At 36.9% G+C, this 24,172-nt stretch overlaps 1 protein-coding gene and 1 pseudogene across 2 annotated transcripts in view; one reads left to right on the forward strand and one right to left on the reverse strand.

Moving 5' to 3' along the window:
• The window catches only part of NIPBL (NIPBL cohesin loading factor), a 205,563-nt gene that overhangs the window by 168,618 nt on the left and 12,773 nt on the right, over positions 1-24,172 (forward strand). For both annotated transcript variants that reach the window (XM_059417012.1, XM_059417013.1), the window contains exons 33-40: positions 12,270-12,378; positions 13,840-13,976; positions 17,713-17,853; positions 17,974-18,067; positions 18,667-18,821; positions 19,343-19,433; positions 20,888-21,061; positions 21,457-21,647. In XM_059417012.1, coding sequence (XP_059272995.1) covers positions 12,270-12,378; positions 13,840-13,976; positions 17,713-17,853; positions 17,974-18,067; positions 18,667-18,821; positions 19,343-19,433; positions 20,888-21,061; positions 21,457-21,647 — 1,092 coding nt within the window. The remainder of the gene's footprint in view (positions 1-12,269; positions 12,379-13,839; positions 13,977-17,712; positions 17,854-17,973; positions 18,068-18,666; positions 18,822-19,342; positions 19,434-20,887; positions 21,062-21,456; positions 21,648-24,172) is intronic.
• On the reverse strand, positions 15,225-15,297 carry LOC132029031 (small nucleolar RNA U13; annotated as a pseudogene).

Below are 24,172 nucleotides of genomic sequence, written 5' to 3' on the forward strand. Positions count from 1 at the left end.
TGTCTGTCAAATAAATAATTAAAGTCTTTTTAAACAATTTATTATAGGTGCATTTAAAGAGACAAAACCACTTCTAGCAGTTACAACAACGTGTACGCATAATAAGAGAGCTTAGGAAGGATATAGAGAATAGACTGCCAGAATCATTGGAAATTCTTGAGTCAAGAATAATTAACGTACATGGGTGCACCAGGCTGGCTCTCTCGGTTAGAGCATACAGCTCTGGATCTTGGAACTGTGAGTTTGAGCCCACACTGGGGGTAGAGTTTAAAAAAAAAAAAGATTTCTTTTTTTTTTTAATTAAAAACATTTTTTTTTCAATTCCCAACACTTCGGTATCTAGATTGCTCAGTTGGTTAAGTGTCTGCCTTCGTCTTGGGTCATGATCCCAGTGTCCTGGGATTGAGCCCCATATCAGGCTCCCTGCTCAGTGAGGAGCCTGCTTCTCATTCTCCTCCCCCTGCTGTGCATGCTCTCTCTCTCTCAAATAAATAAAATCTTAAGAAAAAAGAATTAGCACACTTCAGCTATTTCCATTGAGCTCATATACACATTCTACTCCATCCACTTTCCATTACTTCTCATTTTTATTATTTTTGTGTTGAGTTTCCTATGGATTAGTGATTCTCAACATATGGAATGTAGTCATCTTTTAGGGAAACTTACAGTACTATAGCTTCAAATTCAGACATGCATCAAACTGTCAAAATAAATAATTTTGTTAGTATATATACACACACACACTTCAAATGTATGAAGATTCACTGCCTTCATAACCTTTAATGAATTCATAGTTTTATAACTTTAAATTAATTCATAGTTTTTTTGCCATTTTTCAGTAGTCTATGAAAGAGAAATTTCTATCATGAAAGTCCTTGTATTTTTTAATTTCTATAAAGTAGTCTAATTTAAAGAACTGTCAAATCACTATGATAGGTACACAAAAATTGAATTGATTGTTTTAGTGCCACTCATTTTCATTGCTTATGAACCAAGAGTATGATCCTTTTTAGTTTATAAGAAAATACTGGTGGGGTGCTTGAGTGCCTCGGTTGGTTAAGCATCTGCCTTGGGCTCAAGTAAATGATCCCAGGGTCCCAAGATCAAACCCCACATCTGTCGTACTCCATGCTCAGGTGGGGGTCTACTACTCCCTCTACTCTGCCCCTCCCCGACATGTGCTCTCTCTTGAGTGTGCCTGCTCACTCTCTCTCAAATAAATGAATAAAATCTTTCAAATTATTTTTAAAAAAAGAAAATGCAGACAGTGAAAAAAACTTGAATAACATATATTTCATATGTTCCTGGTCTAGTACTCTAAAACAATATCTCCTTGAAGTTTACAGTCAAATACTTTATCAACCAATGAATGAACAGGAAAATTAATATACTCATGTAATTTAATAGTACCCCACATCTTAAAGGAGGAGACTATTGAAACATAGAGCAACATAGATGATGAATAAAAACATTACAAAGAGTTAAGACTTACACAGTAGAGTACATATTCTGATTCCATTTATATAAAGTTCTAAGAGAGTCAGAAACTAGTCTATATTGGAATAATTCAGAAGAGTGTTTGCAGGGGGCCAGGGATTGATATGGAAGGGACATGTACTAGGGTTCTCCAGAGTAGCAGAACCAACAGAATACTGAGAGGAGAGAGAAAAGCATCTATTACAAGGAATTGGCTCATGGAGTTGTGGTGCCTCTTAAATCCCCAAATCTGCTGTCTGCAAGCTAGAAGTCCAGAGAATCTACTGGTGTAGTTTAGTCTTTGTCTGAAGGTCTGAACCAGGGTACACAATGGTATAAATCCCAGTTGAAGTCAAGAGAAACCTGATGTCCCAGCTCAGACAGAGAATAGTCGGTTTCTTCCTTCTTCCACCTTTTGTTCTTTTCAGGCCCTCAGTGGCTTCTATGATACCCACCCAAATTAGAGAGGATAATCTGCTTTACTCAGTCCACCATTTCTGGGTTTTTTGTTTTTGTTTTTGTTTTTGTTTTTAATTTTATTTATTTATTTGACAGAGAGAGGGAGAGATCACAAGCAGGCAGAGCAGCGGGGGTGGGGGGCGGCGGAATGCAGGCTCCCTGTTGAGCAGAGAGCCGGATGTGGGGCTCAATCTCAGGACCCTGAGATCATGACCTGAGTAGAAGGCAGAGGCTTTTAACCCACTGAGCCACCCAGGCGCCCCTCAGTCCACCATTTCTTTTTTTTTTTTTTAAAGATTTTATTTTTTTATTTGACAGAGAGAAATCACAAGCAGATGGAGAGGCAGGCAGAGAGAGAGAGAGGGAAGCAGGCTCCCCGCCGAGCAGAGAGCCCGATGCGGGACTCGATCCCAGGACCCTGAGATCAGCGGCTTAACCTACTGAGCCACCCAGGCGCCCCTCAGTCCACCATTTCAAATGTGAATCTCATCCAGAAACATCCTCAGCAATACCCAGAAGTAATATTTAGCCGAGTAACTGGGTATTCTGTGGCCCAGTCAAGCTGACACATAAAATTAACCATGACAAGTCCACTTTGTCAACTTGGCACATATGTATATCTCTTTAAACCATACTTCATGGGCACCTGGGTGACTCAGTGAGTTATGCCTCTGCCTTCAGCTCAGGTCATGATCTCAGGGTTCTGGGATTGAGCCCCGCATCAGGCTCTCTGCTCAGCAGGAAGCCTGATTCCCCCCTCTCTCTCTCTGCCTGCCTCCTCTCTGCCTACTTGTGATCTCTATCAAATAAATAAATAAAATCTTTAAAAAAGAACAAAACATACTTCATTTCCAAAAACAATAACAAGGTCATAGTTCCACCTACCATGATAACAGCTATCCTGCATACAACCAAAAATGTACTAATCTCTTTCCCAGGAGAAAAAAATGAAGCTCTTGAGTGATAGTTACTCTTCTCTTTGATATCCCATAACTTAAATATACTGTGATATGAAGTCAATACATCTTGTGTTCTATGGTAAGGGAATAAGAGGGGAAAAAATTAATTGCTCTTTCCTCTCTCCCTCCTTCTCCCTTTTACCATCCCTCCCTACATACACACACAAATACACAAACACACACACACACAAACACACACACACACACACACACACTAATGTATTCATAACAAAATAAGTAGAAAATGCTCATGGCAACTTTTTTTTTTTTTCCTATATTTTGTAATGTGGTCATGGCTGCCTTCTTCTGCCCACTGTCCATTCCCCTTTGCCTTCAACAAGGAGCTCAGCTGGTCTTGGCTCATGGTGGAATGACTCATGACTTCACTCTTTTTTTTTTTTTTTTTTTTAAGATTTTATTTATTTATTTATTTGTCAGAGAGAGAGAGAGAGAGGGAGAGCACAAGCAGGCAGAGCAGCAGGCAGAGGCAGAGAGAGAAGCAGGCTTCCCACCGAGTAAGGAGCCCGATGCGGGACCCTGGGATCATGACCTGAGCCTAAGGCAGCGGCTTAACCAACTGAGCCACCCAGTCGTCCCTCATAACTTCTTTCTTGAAGGGTCTTTACCACTAGTAGTCCTGCCTGGCTTGGGTTGATACAGTTTTACATTGACCTTAATCACAGGAGATGGTAATACTAAGAGTTGCCATAAGGGATCTCCTATATTCCAGACATACTCTTCCTTATCTCCATTGTAGAGCAGAATTCCAGTCTCTTTCTGGTAGTCAGGATCAGTCACTCCAGCCAGTACCCTAATTCCCTTCTTTGCCTGTTGATTTAGAGGCATGAGAAGCCCAAAGTAGTTGGGTCATCACCTTAACTTCCAGTTCAGTGGGATAGTTGTGTCTCCAGGTGGGAGCTCCTTCTGGAACTAAGACCTCTAGGTCAGCAAAGCATAAAGTTGCCAAAAGTAAAAATTTTGCTAGCAGGTTGCTAGAGGTAATAGTGAGTGATTCCACTCCCATTTCCACCCCTTGCAAATTTCTGGATTGTGAATCCTCGTTGTGGGCTCAACAGCACCAAATACTAGATACTAATTCAGAGCATATAGAGCCTTCTGGAGAATCTTGCCTCAGCCGTGCAGGATATTGCCACCTATCTGGTGCTATATGTAACCCTTCAAAAGTCCATTCCATGTTCTATCAAACCACTTGGATTCATTGATCAAAAGTAATTCTGTGTAGAATACCATGACAGTAAATAAGGCATTCTATAAATCTACAGGTGGTAGTTTTGGCAGAAGCACTGCATGCAGTGAAGGCAAGTCTGTATCCAGAGGGTCTGTTCCAGTAAGAATATTATGAAAATGGTCCTGTGTAATCAACCTGCCCATGAGATAGCTGACTATTCACCCAGGGATTGGTTCTATGTCAGGGACTCAGTGTTGGTCTCTGCTGCTGGGAGATTAGTCACTCAGCAGTGGCCATAACCACACTGGCCTTCATGAATAGAAGTCTGGGTCACTGAGCCCATGTATAACCTCCTTCCCTGTCACCATGGACAGTTTGTTCATCAGCCCATTGAGCAATAGGGTAGTTGGGAAAGAGGCTGATATCCTCCAAGAAGATACCTACAAAATGAGTCTTCTTATCCACTTGATTATTTAATTATTCCTCTGCTGACATCACCCTTCGATGAACATTCATGTGAGACACAAGTATCCTCATGTTTTTTGCCCAATCGGAGATGTCTATCCACATGCCTATTTTCTAAATTTCCTTGTCCCCAGCTTTCTAATCCTCTTCCTTCCAAGTCCCTAGCCATCCAGCCAAACTGTTGGCCACAGCCCATGAATCAGTGTAATACAAAGTCACATTTCTGGTCGTTCCTTCTTCCAAACAAAGTGAACAGCCAGGTACACTGCTCAGAAGTTCTGCCTGGTGGAAGAATTTCCCTTCACCACTGTCCTTCAGGGATGTTCCAGTCAGGAGCTATAGTGCTGCAGATGTCTACTTTGGAATGGTCCTGTGTATCGTGCAGACCCAGATGTAAACCAGGCTGAAGTCTTCCTCTCCTCTGCTGGTTGATCATAGGGGATGATCATAAGGATCTCCACATGAGTCCATAGGTACAGGCTGGAAGAGAGACCCTATAGCAGGAATGAGAACCATAGGCATTTGGGCTGCTCTCACCCAGTCACATCTATACCACTTACATTCGATGATGACTGCTGCTGTGCATACCCAGCTTTATATCTTGGGTTGGGGCGTCAGGTAACACCCAGTTCATCACAGGTAGCTCAGATTGCATGGTAGTGTGGTGACTAGGCATTTAGTATCTACTAAGCCCCAGTAGCATGCCAGGAGCTCTCTTTAAAAAGAGAGTAGTTATCTGCAGAGAACAACAAGGCTTTGCTCCAAAATCCTAAGGGTTTGTACTGCATGCAGTCCCCCTATGGGATCCTTCCAAAGGCTCCAAACCTGCTGCTGACACTTCAGACACCTTTGGATCATCTGACCCATGGTGCCAGCAGCTTGCCCAGCAGCCTGGATCTTGTGCACAGTCTTCCTCTCTTCTAGGCCCTACTCTAGCACAGGCAGCATCTCAGGTCACTCAGCAAATGAGCGAGAGTAATACATTCAGAAAAAGAATTTGTTGCCTCTAAAATCAAAAGCCCACTAGGCATTGTGCCTCTCTTTTTGATTATATATAGGAAAGGCCAGATGGGGCGCCTGGGTGGCTCAGTGGGTTAAGCCGCTGCCTTCGGCTCAGGTCATGATCTCAGGGTCCTGGGATCGAGGCCCGCATCGGGCTCTCTGCTCAGCAGGGAGCCTGCTTCCCTCTCTCTCTCTCTGCCTGCCTCTCCATCTACTTGTGATTTCTCTCTGTCAAATAAATAAATAAAATCTTTAAAAAAAAAAAAAAAAGGAAAGGCCAGATGGAACAGTTTATCCTTTACCTTAGAAGGGTTATCTCAACATACCCCACACCACTAAGACACTAGTAATTTCACTGAAGTAGAAGACCCCTGAATTTTTGTTGGATGTATTTCCCCACCTTTTGACACACACAAGTCTTACCAGTAAGTCTAGAGTGGTTGCTACTTTTTGCCTTTGACAGGGATGGAGAAAAAGACATCTGCCAGAAGGTCCCAGGCAACCAGGGAATGTATTAATTCACTCAAGTAATACCTTATCTGGTACAGCAGCTGGAGTTGAAGTCACCACATGGTTAATCTTATGCTAATCCACTGTCATTCCCCAAGATCCATCTGTCTACTGCATAGGCCAAATAAGTAGGTTTAATGAGAAGGTGGTATGAATTACCATCTCTGCATCCTTCAAGTCTCTGATGATACCACTAATCTTGACAGCCCCTCCAGTAGTGTAGTATTGCTTTTAGTGTACTATTTTCCTGGGTAGAAGCATTCCTCATGGCTCCCACTTGGCCTTCCCACCATAATAGCCCTCACTGCATGGATCAGAGAACCAACGTGAGGATTCTGTCAGCTGCTGAGTATATCTATTCCAATTTTGCATTTTTGTACTAGGAAATAATCACAAGGTGTATTTGGGGACCCACTGGACTCAGCGTGAAACAGACCAGAGTTATACCTCCACTGACCACCTGACCTCCAAACCCCACCCCTACTCTGACTTATGGGCTACAGCAACCTTTAGGGTCTCCTGGAATTAGTGCCGGTTCAGAACCAACATCTAATAATCCCTAAAAGGTCTGATCAATTTCCTTTTCTTCAGTGTACAGTTAATCTGATAAAAGACCATAGGTCCCTTTGGCAAGGTTAGGTAAAGAATTAACAGTATATTTTCCATAGAGTATGGGACTCCTTCCATACTTAAGGAATCAAGAGGATTCCTCAGAGAATAACAGAATGTGTGTGTCACCAAAATTCATATGTTGAAGCCTAATCCCTAATGTGATACTAGGAGGTGGGGCTTTGGGGGCATGATTAGATCATGAGGGTGGAGCCCTTGTGAATCAGATTAATGCTCTTCTAAGAAGAAACACAGAGAGATGATCTCTCTGTTCTCTACCACATAAGGATATAACAAGAAGACCATCATCTGCAAGCTAGGAAAAGAATCTTCACCAGAAGATGCTGGCACCTTTGTCTCGGATTTCCCAGCTTCTAGAACTATGAGAAATAAATCTCTAAGCCACCTAGTCTATGGTATTTATTATAGCAGCCCAAGCTAAGACAGAAATTGGTACCAAAAAGTAGGATACAGCTGAAAACAATGTGAAAGTGGCTTTGGAGCTGGGTAATATGTAGAGACTAGAACAGTTTTGATGTGCTAATACTAGAAAAAGCTGATATTTTGAGGGACCTTGAAAGGCAGTTCTGGTGAGGGCTCAGAGAGAAAAGAAGCTGTAGAGAAAGATTTTGTCTAGTTAGAGAATACTTATATTCATGTACAGTATGTTGGTAGAAATACTGACAGTAAAGGCCATTCTGATGGGGTCTCAGACGGAACTGAGAAACATGCTGTTGGACAGCGGAAAAAGCAGTCTTTGTTACAAAGGGGCAAAGAACTTGGCTGAGTTGTTTCTTGTTCTGGTGTTTTATGAAAGCTAGAACTTCAAGCATGAAATTGGATATTTAGCTAAGGAGAGTTCTCAGTAAAGTGTTGAAGGAGCAATTTGTGTTGTTTATAATCAAATACTGTCTCTCCTTTAGCCAGTGAGTGGGTAAAAAGACTGATATATCCACACAGTTTCATAGTATTCCACATCATAAAGGAACAAACTGTTGATACATACAACTTAGGTGAATAATGAAAACATTATGCAGAGTGAAGGAAGCCCTACACAGAAGAGTACATGTTTTGATTTATATGAAGTTCTAGGAGAGGCAAAATTAGTCTGTATTGGAAAGACTCAGAAGAATGATTGCAGGGGGTCAGGGATTGACTGGGAAGTAATGTGAGGGAACTTTCAAGGATGATGGTAATATTCTCTACCAGTGGTTCTAAGAGTTAAAGTTACTGAGAGTACCTGTAACTTGTTAGATACACGAATTCTAAGGCTTTACCCCAGTAACTCAGGGTGGGCCTCCATTCTATATTTTATAGCCTCTCCAGATGATTCTGATATGAGCTAAAGATGTAGATCACTGTTCTGTATCTTGATAGGAGTTTGAGTTCTAATGGTGAATGCACTTAACAAAACTGAGGAAATGAACACTGAAGATTTGAACATTTGATTTTGTGTAAATTTTATCTCAAAGGGGAAAAAAGTATACTGTTTACAGTTTGGTTTGAAATACATCAAAAATAAGACAGATAAAGATGTATGTGTATGTATACATATGTATATGTATATACATGCGCTTATGCATATATATAAGCATAAGGCTGGTTTAACATCAGTGTTTGTGTATGATTTAACACCAAAATAGAAGAAATAAGTAATCACTCCAGGGAGCACAGGACAAATTTTTGATAAAATTTAATAACTTTGAATGGTAACTTCTAATAAAGTAGGAACAAATTCTTTTTTCTTTTTTTTTAAAGATTTTATTCATTCATTTGACAGAGATTACAAGTAGGCAGAGAGGCAGTCAGAGAGAGGAGGAAGCAGGCTCCCTGCTGAGCAGAGAGCCCGATGCGGGGCTCGATTGCAGGACCCTGGGATCATGACCTGAGCTGAAGGCAGAGGCTTTAACCCACTGAGCCACCAGGCACCCCAAGTAGGAACAAAGTCTAACAAAATAACTATAAACCTAAAATGAAAATCATGCAAAATGGGAATAAGTTCAGAGATCTCATCAAAATAAAAAATAATCGGCAAGGGGCACCTGGCTGGCTCAGTTGGTAGAGCATGTATTTTTGAGCTCAGGGTCTTGAGTTCAAGCTTCATGCTGGGTGTGGAGCCTGCTTAAAAATAAAAGAAGAGGGTGCCTGGGTGGCTCAGTGGGTTAAGCCTCTGCCTTCAGCTCAAATCATGATCTCAGGGACCTGGGATCAAGTCCCGCATCGGGCTCTCTGCTCAGCATGGGGCCTGCTTCCCCCCCCCATCTCTCTCTGCCTGCCTCTCTGCCTACTTGCAATCTCTCTGTCAAATAAATAAGTAAAGTCTTTAAAAAAAATTTTTTTTTAATAAAAGAAGAAAAAAATACAGTCATCAGATATGTTGAGATGATTGTAAAATGTATGTGGAAAAGCAGAGAACTAAAAATAATGGTCATTTTTAAAATGCAGGAGAACTGACTTGCCTTACCAAATATAGGACTTATTTTAAAGATACAGTAGATAGTGTGGTACTAAATAGACCAAGAGAACAAGATGGAGAGCCCAAAAATAAGCCTCCATGTATTTAGGATATACTTTTTTTTTTTTAAGATTTTATTTATTTATTTGATGGAAATCACAAGTAGACGGAGAGGCAGGCACAGAGAGAGAGAGGGAAGCAGGCTCCCCGCCGAGCAGAGAGCCTGATTCGGGACTCGATCCCAGGACCCTGAGATCATGACCTGAGCCGAAGGCAGCGGCTTAACCCACTGAGCCACCCAGGCGCCCCTGGATATACTTTTAAAATAGAAATGGCACTGCAGCTAAAGGAAAGAGCAGAGTTCTTAGCAAATGGGGCTGGGACGATTGGCTATCAAAAAGGAATTTTTCTTTTCTTTTTTCTTTTTTCCTTTTTTAAGATTTGCTTCCTACTCTGGGGCCCCTCAGTGGCTCATTTGGCTAGGTGTCCAACTCTTGGTTTCTGCTCAGGTCATGATCTCAGGGTAAGGAGATCAAGCCTCACATCAGGCTCCGTGGTCAGAGACTGCTTGAGATTGTTTCTCCCTCTCCCTCTGCCCTCCCACCACTCCAGCACACACATGCATGCTCTCTTTCTCTCTCTCAAATAAGTAAATCTTTAAAAAAAAAAAAAAATTTATTCTTACTTCCAACTGAGTAATCTCCTCCATATAAAGAAAATCTTTAAATCCTTTAGAAGATAATGTATGTGAATATATTTTTGACCTTTCTGTAGGGAAAGATTTCTTAAACGAGTTCCAAAGCCATTAACCTTAAAAGATTGGTAAATTTCAGTGTGTTGAAAGGAAGTACAAGAGAACAAGATGGAGAGCCCAAAGTCTTTTTAATTTTAAATATTTTAATTTAAAGATATCTTAAGGCAAAAACACAAGTCACAAACTGGGAAATGATATTTGACACACATGTGACATGGAAAAAAGGATCATTATTAAGAATATGTGAAGAACTCCCCTTCTATAAACCAACATAAGGCAAGAGTCCCAGTCGGAAAATAAGTAAAAGGCATGAATAGGCATTTCATACAAGAAATAGCACATATAGCCTATACAGTGTTCAACTTCACTAATAATATGGAAATTACAAATCAAAACTGTGTTTTACATTCATTTGATTAGTGGAAATTGAGAAGTCAGATGATAACAAATGATGGAAAAGAGATGAATTAAACAGTATCTCTTAAACTATTAATTGAGAAAATACTACAGCAATTTGAAAAAATATAGCATTGGGATGCCTGGGTGGCTCAGTCGGTTAGGCCGCTGCCTTTGGCTCAGGTCATGATCCCGGGATCCTGGGATCGAGTCCTGCATTGGGCTCCTTGTCTAGCAGGGAGCCTGCTTCTCTCTCTGCCTCTGCCTGCCACTCTGCCTGCGTGTCCTCTCTCTCTCACAAATAAATAAAATTTTAAAAAAATATATATAGCATTATTTCATAAAGTTGAACAATTTATATAATCTGTGACCTAGTATTTCCACAAAAAGGTACTTCCACTTAAAGGTATATACCCAACAAAGTCTTGCATATGTGTGCAAGGAGACAAAAGAATTTTCATTATGCCATCAAAAATGTCTAATTCTATCTAAATTAATTGCAGTATATCTAAACTAATAGCAGTATTAACACAGTAGCCTGTTGCTTATCAGTTAAAATGAATAAAATACAGTCATTTGCAACACCCTGGATTACAGTTAGGGACATAATGCTGAGTGAACAAGGCAAGTCCCAGAAGCCAACATCTAGCATGATACGTTTTAGAAAGTTGAAAATCAGGCAAAACTATAAGCAGTATACAGCTTACACGATTTTTTTAAGCAAAGAAATTAGAAAATTCCTGATAATGGTTACCTTGAAGTGACACAGAAGATGGAATAAGGGAAGGAGCACATTGGGAAAATAAAAGTCCATGGAAATCTTCTTGTTCTTGAGAACCAAAATACAGGATTTATACTTTTGTGTATACTTAATCTCTTGGAAAGGAAAAAGAGAAAATAAGGAAGAGAGGATTGTTTTCTGCTCCTTCCTGGAAAAGACTAGTATGTGATTTTAGTAGCTGCTTAAAGAATCGAGTTGTGGATCAGGACAAGTAGAATTTGCTGTACAGAGTTGAAACTGAAAATCGAAATTTTCTTTGATTTATTTCTTTAAGTTGAAGAGGATGTGGGCAACATACATGTTATGTTATACTGATTGCTGTCAATTGTTTTAATCATTTGTGCATCTTGTAGTGAAAGTTTAAACTTGAGCTATCCCAAACTAGCCACATGTGTTTTTGTTTTTGTTTTTGTTTTTTAACTTAATTTGAATTTTTGTTTTTATTTTATTTTAATTCTTCGGTCATGCTAGCAACATTTCACATGTTTAGTAGCTGCACATGTCTTTTGGCAACCATATTGGACAGCACAGATAAAGAATATTTCCATCATTGCAGGAAGTTATATTGGACAGCGCTAGAACTCTTCATGAAAATCAAATACACATTTCAACTTCCTTAATATCTCCAGAGTTGTATTAGCTTATCTGTATTAACAAAAATATACCAAAGATGACTTTACAACTGACCTATGATTATAAAAGTTTGAATTTGTATAGTTAGACTGATCTTTTCTCCTCATCTCCTCATTCCTAATACTTTTCTTGCATTGTTGATTAATAATTTGGCAAAGGATAATACAAAAAAGAAATCTAGGCTTATGTTTTGTAATTTAAAAATTGAAGGTGCAATTCAGATGAAGTTATATTAAAAATGTAATTAACTTACACTTTTTGGATCTATCAAAGACCTTGAAATAAGAATATAAATTCTTTAAAATAATCCAGCTAACACTGAGCATTAAGGAAAGTTACCGTTCTCATTTCTCTCAGGTCCTACATACAGCAGTTAAAATACTTCATACTAACATTGTTTGAAAGTGTTTATTAGATATTTTAAAACATTTGCTATAGATTTTTTATTTATTTGCATTTTCCATATTAATTGTTAATGACAAATTGAAAGCTTTTTATGGACACATTTAATGCATTTATATTACTATTGCCTAATGAATAATTATACCGGGATTTTTTTTTTTATATATATACATATATAGTTGTTGAAGTCCGAAGAGGATTCCTCATATAAACCTGTGAAGAAAGCTTGTACTCAACTTGTTGATAACCTAGTTGAGCACATTCTTAAATATGAGGAATCTCTAGCTGGTAAGACATTTTATATATTGGTAATTAAGTTGATTTTATAAGATATTTTAAAATACTTTGGGCACATTTCTCAATTTTGCTTCTGGTTCTACTTAGCCTAATAATTAATAACACTTTTAAATGAAGGGGGTTTTTTTGTTTGATGTTGCATCCTAGATTGTATTGTTTAGGTTGACTAAGATTATCTAGAGCAGTATAATAAAAGCATAGGTCTCATCTCTTCTACATCTTTCAGTAGCATAATTTTAAATGTTATGTTGAACAGACATCAAAGTCCAGGTGCTAATACGGGTTTAGCTAGTTGCACTCATCCAAAATCTGCTTGATATCTTTTAAATGATACAGAATTTTCTCTCAAAAATGAAATTGTTTTAACTATGATAAAAATGTTTTTAAAAGATTTGTAGTACATTCCTAATATCATTTATAATTGTTATATAAAATGTGTTTAATCTTGAGCGACATAAAACGGTTAATATTTTTTAAGTTGACAAATTCCTTAATTACTTAATATTTTATGTTATCTGTTTCATTATTTATCAGTCACAGATTTGAAGTTTATAAATAATTATATAAAACTATAAAAGTAATTGATAATCTATTGCTTAAAGCACCCAAGACTAACATTACTTCCCATATCCTAATGTACATTGATGAGGAACAATAGTCAGCCTTGGTCATTCTCCAGAATTGGGAGCCTTATAGAGGTATCATTATGGCACCCAAGGAAATTGTTGCTATCCTTTATATTTTATATGCAGTTTATTTTCTTTCATTTTTTTTCTTCATTTTCCATGTGTACCTCTTTTTCTTTTTATCTCCTAGTTCTGTTTCCCCTGTTTTAGCCTATCCTAGTTTTTAAGGGTGATACTGTTGTCAGTGTTGAAAAATTGCTGATCTCTTCTAAACACTAATTTGCCTCCTGAGAAGCACTGTATCTCCTAACCAGCAGCATTTTCCTCCCACTGGAGCATAGTTTACTTTTCTGAGGTAGCACTGGTCCAGCTTCTTAATTTGTCATGCCAGTCTTTTAATATTCTTCTACCATGGTAGCATCTCTCTTTTCCCAGTACCCTCAAACACAGTATCACCACAGCTAATTTGTTGTTGTCCCCCTTTGCTAACTTTCCCTTACTTACTTCCATCCTTTATAGATACCAGCAACACCATGTTTATTCCCAAAACCCCATCCCTAAACTTAGCTTCCATTCTACTTATTAACTTCAACCCTATAACCCTTAGTGTAAAATTTGTCTTCTATAGCACAGCCTCTTTGTCTTCTTAATATATGTAATATGTATAATAAAAGAAAAAATGTAGAAAGTCTAGTATCATAAGAAATGCTAATCTTTTATTGAAGCATGTATTAAATCAGTTGAGGGGGTGATATTGACTAACTTAAATAATTGTATAATTTCCACTGCCTTGTCATATTTTAGTATCTTATTTCTGTTTTTCCAGACTCTGACAATAAAGGTGTGAATTCTGGAAGATTGGTAGCTTGCATAACCACTTTGTTCTTATTCAGCAAGATAAGACCTCAGCTCATGGTTAAACACGCCATGACTATGCAGCCATACCTTACCACTAAATGTAGTGTAAGTATAGAGCTGTCCTACTTTTCTGTCTTACCATGTAGTATTTTCAATTTAGAATTCACATGATGTCATCCACACTTTCACTGACCAGCTGTGTCTTGTACTCAAATATATGTTCTAATATTTGTGGCAAGTTATCTACAGACATTTTCCTGATGTATTATAAATGAAGTTCAGGCTTCATTTCCTTTATAAGCTCCTCAGTTCAAACCCTCAGTAAATGCTTACTAAATGTTGTAACTACTGCTAAGACCTCAAAGATGAATGAGGTAGAGTTCCTCTCATTGAGAAATTTACTGACTTTTGGATTCTAAATTTGCTTTTCATTTGTTATTTCAGTATATTTTCTTATATTGTATTTATTTTCTAATACATCAATATATTGAATATGGAAAATCTAGTCTATCAGAGATATTAGGTGCTTGTTTTAAGTTAATATTGCACATACTCTTTTTCTAAGGTTAAATGTGAAAATCAAATAAAACATTGCTTATGTAAAATCATCCATCAGTTTATATGACAGCATGGTGAGTTAAGTGGCTTATTACAAACACTAAAATTTGAAGTAGTCCAAAAACTTTAAAATGTAAATAGTTTTTTTACTTGCTATGTTTCCAGTGTTCCTAAAGAACTAATTTTAACTGTTTTCTCTACTAGATTTGCTTTGCTGCTATGGTCTCATTTATTGGTGATCTAAAATTAACAAGTTCTAGATGAAAAACCTGAGAAATTTTAACTACGGAAAGTACCAGAAGATAAATATATAAAAACAACATATAATATTTCTGAGATCCTCATTCTATCTTTAGGGCTTGTATTAGATCCAGAAATAAATTGATTAATACATAATCTATGGCCAGTAGTAATAGCTAATATTTATTGAGCACAGTGCCAAGTACTATGAAAAATTTTACATGCATTATCTCATTTACCTTTTGAAGTAGGTATCATTATTATCTCAGTTTTACAAATAAGAAACTAAAGCCTTGAGAATATAAATAGCTTGCCCAGTGTATCACAGCTGAGACACTGTGAGGACTTTGGGACTTTGCCCAGTCCCAAAGCTAGAATTCAACCCCATGTCTGTCTGCTTCTAAGAACTGGTCTATAATGTAACTTGCATGAATAGGCCATGCTTGAACCAATATTTTTGTAGCAAGATTACTTTGAAAACATTTTATACAGTTTTTATGTGTCTGTTTGTGTGTGTGTATATACATATGTGCGTATTTATGTATTTTTTTATCATGTCAGATGGGTAATGTGCCAAGGTTATAACAGGGTGTAAGGGAGGCACATGTCCCATAAGAGTGTGAACACCTGGGGCGCCTGGGTGGCTCAGTGGGTTAAAGCCTCTGCCTTCAGCTCAGGTCATGATCCCAGGGTCTTGGGATCGAGCCCCACGTCCGGCTTTCTGCTCGGCCGGGAGCCTGCTTCCCCCTCCCTCTCTGTCTGCCTCTCTGCCTACTTATGATCTCTGTCTGTCAAATGAATTAAAAAAAAAAAAAAAAAAAGAGTGTGAACACCCTCTCAACATGCTTATGAACTAGAAAAGGATCTATAAATATATTTTTTATTGAATCCTGTGGGTATGCTAAAAGGAAGGATGAATGTTGGAAAGTTTTATACACATACACGCAGAGTTTTATATAAATGAGGCCATCTATATATTAGACACATTTAAAATTTTTTGTTTTCTTTATCCTGCCTCCCTCCATCTTTATTCTTCATCTCGGGATGAACAACCTGGAGTTTCCTTACATACTGTATCCATACTTCTGTAATTGTGCACATATACACACATATATAACTGGTTGACCAGTTTTTTTTTAAATCAAGTTATATGCATATCATATTAATATATATGTATTATATATGTACACAGTATCCATCTTATAAGTGTTCTGTGATTTATTTAACCATTTTCCATTTTGGCAGGTTTTTACATTGTTTCCTATTGATAGGCACTACAAACAGTTTCTTAATAAACATCCCTACTCATATACCTTTAAATTGGGGTGCTTTTTTTTCTTTGGGATGGATCTTAGGAAATGGACTTGTTAGATTAAGGGAATATTCTTTTGGGTTTGGGTTTTTTAATAGATTTTTCCAAATTGCTGATGGACATGTTTTATAGCTCTATGGAAACCAGTATATGACAATCTATGTCATTTTTACACTCTTTGCCAGTAGGGTATAAAGGAATAGTTCATTCTTGCTTCATTTTACCTTCCCTGATGTCCAAGAAGGTTGAATGTCTTTCTTATGATATTAACCAGTTGCACTTGATTCTCTGTGATTTGACTATATCATTTGACCATTTTACCTTTGAATTGTGGAACTTTTTTAAAGAAGCATCTTATGTTATAGTCATTTAAAGTATTTTTCTTAGTATTACATTCTTCTGCTCTTTTCCTTCACGATTTCTGCCTTTAAATTTTTCTTCTAGATTTAAGTTAATTATTTTACTTGACTTTCTAGGTGAGAAGTGTTAAGAGTAGTTTCAAAAATTTTAACTATGATTCTCAGGTGAATTTATCTTAACAAAAATTCTTCATCCCCAGTCTACTTTACTCCATGCACCTATTATTTAAAGCAGGTGGGAGTGGGAGAGGGCTGGAAATGACAGGATTTCTATGTTACTTAGACTATTCATCTTACTTATGTTTTATTTAATCCTCTGGGTGTGCTGAAAGGATGGATGAATGTAAGATGGGGATTTTTTTTAAGTGAGAGGTAATAAGCTCAGTGTCCAAAACGAGTGTTAGTAACCTGTTGCTAACACTAAAGAGTGATAACCTGACTAGATAAAAACATGTTGAATGCCTTGCTTCACAAAAATAGCTAGTAACTTTGGTTGCCTTAGGGCAGAGGAACTGGGTGACTGGAGGATACTGGATAGAAAGAAACTTTTTTTGTTTTTTGAAAGAGACTTGATTATAAATTCTACACTAACCTTTTGGGTGTTGTTTTTAATATTCTACCTATTTTTTTAAAACTGCTTCATTTTTAATCAAAGTTCTAAACTTTTTAAAAATTAAAAACCTAATATTTCAAATTTTAAAATAAGGAGGTCTTATAATTAGCTTTGGGATTCTCTATTTGCATCTGTCAAAAAAAGCAGTAACACAAGGCTTCTCAACCTCAGCACGATTGACAGGGCCAGATTATTCTTTGTTGTATAGAACTATTCTGAGCATTGTAGGATGCTTGACAGTATTCCTGGCCTCTATCCACTGGACAGTAGCATCCCCCCAACTCCCCTAATGTGACAACCAAGAATTTCTCCATATATTGCTAAATATCCTGTAGGAACAGACTTACCCTTCCAGTTGAGAACTACTAGATTAACATACACAGTTTGAAAAATACTAACCTTAAAACAGTATCAATCTTAGTAAAGTACTTAATAAAGTACTTTACTTAGTAAAGTAAAGGGTATTTAAATACCCTTGTTCAGAATTGGCTTATGTTGCATTTTAGGGGGGAAAAAATAACTGTAGCATTGTGACTAAGTGATCCAAAAGTTACATGATAAATTGGTGGCAGAGCTAAAATCCAGGTTCCTGACACTGTCTGATATTCTTCCTTCCATATCTTAAAAAAGCTCTTTTCTAATTTTTTTTTTCAACTGAAACTTTACATAGGTAATACCTCAACCCCTTAAATACATAAGGGTATATATAGTTTCTTGTTAGATTTTGATATTCATAAAGCACTGATTTTATCATTGTAGACACAAAATGATTTCATGGTTATCTGCAATGTTGCAAAAATCCTGGAACTGGTTGTACCACTGATGGAGCATCCAAGTGAAACTTTCCTTGCCACTATTGAAGAAGATCTAATGAAGCTTATCATCAAATATGGCATGACTGTAAGCATTCAGTTTACCATCTCTGCATTGATTAGTATAACATTCATAAATGCTAACTAAATCATGTTTTTACCTTTGTCTTCAGCTTTTATCTAAACTAACATTTTCTGTATCTTTTAGGTGGTGCAACATTGTGTGAGCTGTCTTGGGGCAGTTGTAAATAAAGTGACTCAAAATTTTAAATTCGTATGGGCGTGTTTCAATAGATACTACGGTAAGTTCAGTGCCTGGGCTTTAAAATTATCCTTCTACATCCTGTACTAGCTCCTCCTTAAAAACACATCTGATAGGGGCGCCTGGGTGGCTCAGTCATTGAGTGTCTGCCTTCACTTCAGATCCTGCTGCTAAGTAAGAAGCCTGCTTCTCCCTCTCCCACTCCCCCTGCTTGTGTTCCCTCTTTCCCAGTCTTTCTTTGTCAAATAAATAAATAAAATATTAAACACACACACACACACCTCTGATAAAGACAGCATTAAGGGAATTTTAAGAGGTGTGATTGTCGTCTATTGCATTCTCAGAAGCAATATTTTCTAGTATCTTATATTTCCTTAAGAATTCAGTATAATTACTTCAGGAATTTACCTCACATTAAATGTTGGTAGGTTTTTTTGCCTTCTATGTAAAATAAAATTTAAATATCTTTTTTTTTTCTTATATTCGTTCAGCTGTAAGTTATGCCCTCATAATTCTAGATGTGTGTGATACTTAGAAACATTAGTAAAATTTAATTGTAACAACCTAGCAGTAATTATTTAAAGATAATAATTCAAGGATAAAAGGTTTCTTGTAAATAAATATTACTTATCTTAATAGGTGCCATTTCAAAATTAAAAAGTCAGCACCAGGAAGACCCAAATAACACCTCACTTCTAACAAACAAACCAGCACTTCTCAGATCCCTTTTCACTGTTGGAGCTCTATGTCGGCATTTTGATTTTGATCTAGAGGATTTTAAAGGCAACAGTAAGGTAAAGATTCTAATATTAATTACTTAGTATGCTATAAAAAATAGGACTCTGTGAACTGAAAATTACTAATGACCCAGGATAAAAGCAGCATTAGAGTAGTCTGGGTTAATGAGAATTCTGAAGCAGTGCAACCCAAAACATGGTTCTCAGACTAGCCTCTGATCTACACACTGTTTGTTACTGGTTCATAACAAGAAGTTATACAAGCTCTATCAGCTCTGTAACAGAAGACATGCTGGGTAAGCAGCTGACTTTATTTACTTATTTATTTTTAATTTTCTCAGTGATGGAACAGTCTGTTAATTTGTGTTCTTACACAAACTTGTTTGTCACAGACTTTTATTTTTAATTTCACTGTTCTAAAATCTATGGATTTATAAAGATTTATGGATGATTTATTCCTTAGTAAAGTTTACATGTGGAAATTCTCACTGTTTGCTTTTAGGTTTTTTCCTTTATGATTGAAAGCTGATTGAAGTTACTCTTCTTCATTTCCTTGAATGTGTTTTTTCCCCCCTTAGGTTAATATAAAGGATAAAGTACTTGAACTATTAATGTATTTTACAAAACATTCAGATGAAGAAGTACAAACAAAAGCCATCATTGGTCTAGGTAAGTTAAATCTAAATTTCTTTATAGTTTTGGTTGTTTGAGAGGTTGGACAAATTTTACAATAATGTGAATCTAAACTGTTTTTTTATTTAAATATGTTTCTATTCACAGTAGGATTTGTTGTATAGAATATAGGACTAGGGGTTAAGACACCTGGGTTCCATTCTTGGCTCAGCCAGTGACTTTCTGGATGACCTTGAGCAAGTCATGTAACCTCTCTGTTCATCACAAAAACTTTATTTGGTAGCATTAACAAGTTTTAGAATTTAATATGCATGAGCAATTGTTTATATTAGTCTTTTGAACAAGAGTGATTAATAAATTTTTGGTTACCTAAACCTCACTAAATACTTAACTGATTTCTTTAAATAAAGTTAAACTTAATATTCCTTCTTCATCCCCTTCAGAAAATTACATATAGCAAATTTACTAAAAATTCAGGTATCACTTACTTTAGGGAGTTAAATTAGTACAGTGTTACCTTCAAGCCAAATGTGCACCTTTTAATATTCAGTCTGGACGTAAGTTATATGAAGTGACAGAACTTAAAAGTGTTAATTCAAAGAACAAATAGTGCAAATTTTAACTTGAAAAAGTAGCGCTTTGTAGAAAATAATGGCTTTAGACCAGTTAATAAATGACATCTTGCTTGGGCCATAATTATACTGTGTGACCTTGGATTAGTTATCTGATCACTCTATGCTTTGAGTTTATTTTTTTGGCATCAGTAATACTTACCGTCATTAAGGATCTTCATTTTATCTTACATAAATAAGCGTTTTGTATAAATAAGCATGAATAATATTATTTTGCTGCTTATTAACTTATGATTATAGGATTCAGCATTGTGGCTTCATTATAATGCCATAAAAAATAAAAGGAAAATATTGTTAGCTCTAGTTTATTCTAGAATTATTCTGTTTCATCAAATGGATAAATATATATTAATTTTTAATAATGCCAATGTAGTACTTTCAGCTAGGGCTCCAAAAAATGTTTGCAGACTTTACCTCTTAAATCCTGAAAACATCCCTTTGAGGTAGGTGGGTGGTAAATATTATTGTCCCCATTTTACAGATGGAGAATTGAGGCACAGAGAGATTATGTGACTCACCCAAGGTCACACTACAAGTCAGTGGTGGACCAGGAATAGAACCCAAGACACCTGACTCCTAATCCACTCCCCTAGCCAATAGGCCCTGCTCCCTCCTCAAGGTTTCCTCTTGTGTGAAATTCTCCTTTGAAATGCAATTTCTTGTTTTTAATTCATGGGGAAAGAAGTACCTGCTCTAATACTTCTCTGGGTAAGGCCATTAGCATATATATTTTTCCAGTCATTTTAAGTTTTAATTTTTGAAATAAGGAACTCTTTATATAATTTATCAATATTTTCATTAAGTATTATATTTAATTTTAATATGACTATATCAAGATACTTTTTTCTCTCTCATTAGGATTTGCCTTTATTCAGCATCCAAGTCTAATGTTCGAGCAAGAGGTGAAAAATCTATATAATAACATTTTATCTGATAAGAACTCTTCAGTAAATTTAAAAATACAAGTGTTAAAAAATCTCCAAACCTACTTACAAGAAGAGGATACAAGGATGCAACAAGCAGATAGAGACTGTAAGTAAAAATTTATTTTTAAATTTCACAGTTTGGCAACAGTTAGAATACTCTCTGTTTTGTAATTCAGACATCTGAATTTCCTTACCTAGTAAATGAAGACATTCTGTTAAAGAAGAATCTTAAGACCATAGCTAGCCTTTAGGGTATTTATAAACTCCCTAAAATAGTTTTTGAAATTTAGTGTATGTACAAACATTAACATTTTGCAGGAGGATAGAGATTATAGTTCTCCTCAGGTTCTCAAAGGTGTCTCTGGCAGAGATATACACATAAAAATATTAATAGCCACTGAGCCAGAGCACTAGCTATAGTTTTTGTGCTTTTGGTTGTGGCCTAACTTGGTGTATTTCATGAAGGTAATATACATGTCCTTAATATGTTTACTTTTGTAGGGAAGAAAGTTGCAAAACAAGAAGATCTAAAAGAAATGGGTGACGTGTCCTCAGGGATGAGTAGTTCCATCATGCAGCTTTACCTCAAACAGGTGCTGGAAGCATTTTTTCACACTCAGTCAAGTGTACGCCACTTTGCTCTGAATGTCATTGCATTGACCCTAAACCAAGGTCTCATTCATCCAGTTCAGGTAAGTATGTTTTAAAGTGGAGCACTTACTAAAAGAGCCAAATTTGTTACCATTTGATGACATTGTGATTAAAGAAAAGATAGTAGTTCTTTTTTTTAATCTTACTTGTTAAGTTTCTTTGTCCTAAATGCTTAAGAATCCATCTCCTATGTTGTCGTTACTATAAAATACCCTTCTATTCATGATTTTGTCTCTTCAGCAGATTTCCAGTTTATATTGGCAGAATATGAACTTGGAATCAGTTTTCTAAGTAGGGATGATTTGTTTTAATCCGTATTGACTCATCCCTAAGAACCAATAGCCTGTAATGTCAGGAGAGTTAACTGGGGGTAAGATTATTCTCTAACTGTTAAGCAGGGGGGGTTTAGTCCATAGAGAAGTAAATTATATTACCTAAGTTCAGGTCCTTCATCTGTACATTGGAGGTAGTATCAACTACTAATACCTCAAAGCATTGAAGTGAGGACTAACTGACATAATAAAGACATGTCAGCGTCAATAAGGATTGTTACCTAATGCTGCAGTAGTGTGTACACCGTCCATCTGACATGTTCAGGACAGTACCATAAGCTACAGAAGGGAATTTATTAAATAACCAAAAGCCTGTATCCTTTAAAATTTTTATTTTGGCTGTTTGTTATAGAACTTTTCCTAAAATATGCTATATGTGAATATGTTATATTCTTCCTATGTCCTGAAATAAAACACCCTAATGAGTATTTAGCCAGTTCATGATCCAGGGTCATCATCATCAAGATCACATAAGAAAATGTAATGTGTTGAGACTCTTGAATTTTTGAGATACTTAGGAATCTTTGCTGGTATTCTGAATGGCCTTAGTTGGTTGTGTTTTTTATTATTATATTTGCTTTTTAAAACTTGTTTAAAATTTCACACTTAAACAAAAATATTACAAAAGGGCGCCTGGGTGGCTCAGTGGGTTAAGCCACTGCCTTCGGCTCAGGTCATGATCTCGGGGTCCTGGGATTGAGTCCCGCATCGGGCTCTCTGCTCAGCAGGGAGCCTGTTTCCTCTCTCTCTCTCTCTCTGCCTGCCTCTCCATCTACTTGTGATTTCTCTCTGTCAAATAAATAAATAAATAATCTTAAAAATATATATATTACAAGAGCGCACAGCGAAACTCCCTTATATTCTCTTCACTTGTATTCATTCAGTATTAACATTTTGCTATATTTCCTTTATCTCTCTCTTGATACACACGCTTCTTTCTGAATCATTTGATAGTAATATTGTGATATCACTGTAACTGTTTACCTCTGAACACTTCAGCATATATATATTTTCTAAGAACAGAGACATTCTCTTACAAAATCATAATTCATGGGCGCCTTGGTGGCTCAGTGGGTTAAAGCCTCTGCCTTTGGCTCAGGTCATGATCTCGGGGTCTTGGGATCGAGCCCTGCATTGGGCTCTCTGCTCAGCAGGGAGCCTGCTTTTCTCTCTCTCTCTCTCTCTGCCTCTGCCTGCTTGTGATCTCTGTCTGTCAAATAAATAAATAAACTCTTTAAAAAAAAAATCATAATGGAGTCATCAGATTCCGGAGATTTAACATTGATGCAATCTTATCTAATAATAGTCCCATTTTCAGATTTTGCCAGTAAAAGCTTTTATTTTTGTGTGTGTGTATTTGAGTGAGAGAGAGAGAATGCAAGCCAGGGCAGGAGCAGAGGGGGAGGGAGAAGAAGAAGGAAAGAATCTGAAGCAGACTCATCACTGAGCATGGAGCTCATGCAGGGCTCAGTCTCAATGACCCTAAGATCATGACCCAAGCTGAAACCCAAAGTTGGATGCCTAACTGATTGAGCCACCCAGGTGCCCCAAGTCAGTAATATTTTTTATGGACCTACTCCCCCTGATTCAGGATTTAATCCATGATCATCCTTTTCAGTTAATGCTGTGCTTTTGTTTATTTTTAAGCTGTTTATTGTTTTCAGGTCTCACCACTGGTTCAGATTCTTTGACTTTGCTATTAACAAAACAGTAGCTATCAGACTGACTGATCATTAAAGCCCTATATAAAATCAGTACTGTGGAAGAATTTATATTTTCCCAGTTTTGAAATTTGGAAGACAAGTTACTTTGTGTCCTATGTTATCTTTACATACCGAATTCAGTCAAGCTTGAAAAAGTATTAGATTATATATTTGTATTATATGTCATAATCTTAAGTGGATAATCTTAGTGTAGGAGCTCTATGTTTAAAGAAACTGCTTAACACTGAAATTGTTTCAGTTTCGCCACATCAGTGTTTTTGCTGGTGCTTCGTTGCTTTTTTTTTCCCCCTTTAAGGGAAGATGAATTTTTTTTTTTAAAGAATTTATTTATTTGACAGATCACAAGTAAGAGAGGCAGGTGGGTGGGGGCGGGAGGGTGGGGATGAAGCAGGCTCCCTGCTGAGCAGAGAGCCCTATGCTGGGCTTGACCCCAGGATCCTGGATCATGACCTGAGTGAAGGCAGAGGCTTTAACCCACTGAGCCACCCAGGTGCCCCAAGATGAATCATT

Source organism: Mustela nigripes, chromosome 12 (genome assembly GCF_022355385.1).
Source record: "Mustela nigripes isolate SB6536 chromosome 12, MUSNIG.SB6536, whole genome shotgun sequence".
NCBI classification, from domain to species: Eukaryota; Metazoa; Chordata; class Mammalia; order Carnivora; family Mustelidae; genus Mustela; species Mustela nigripes.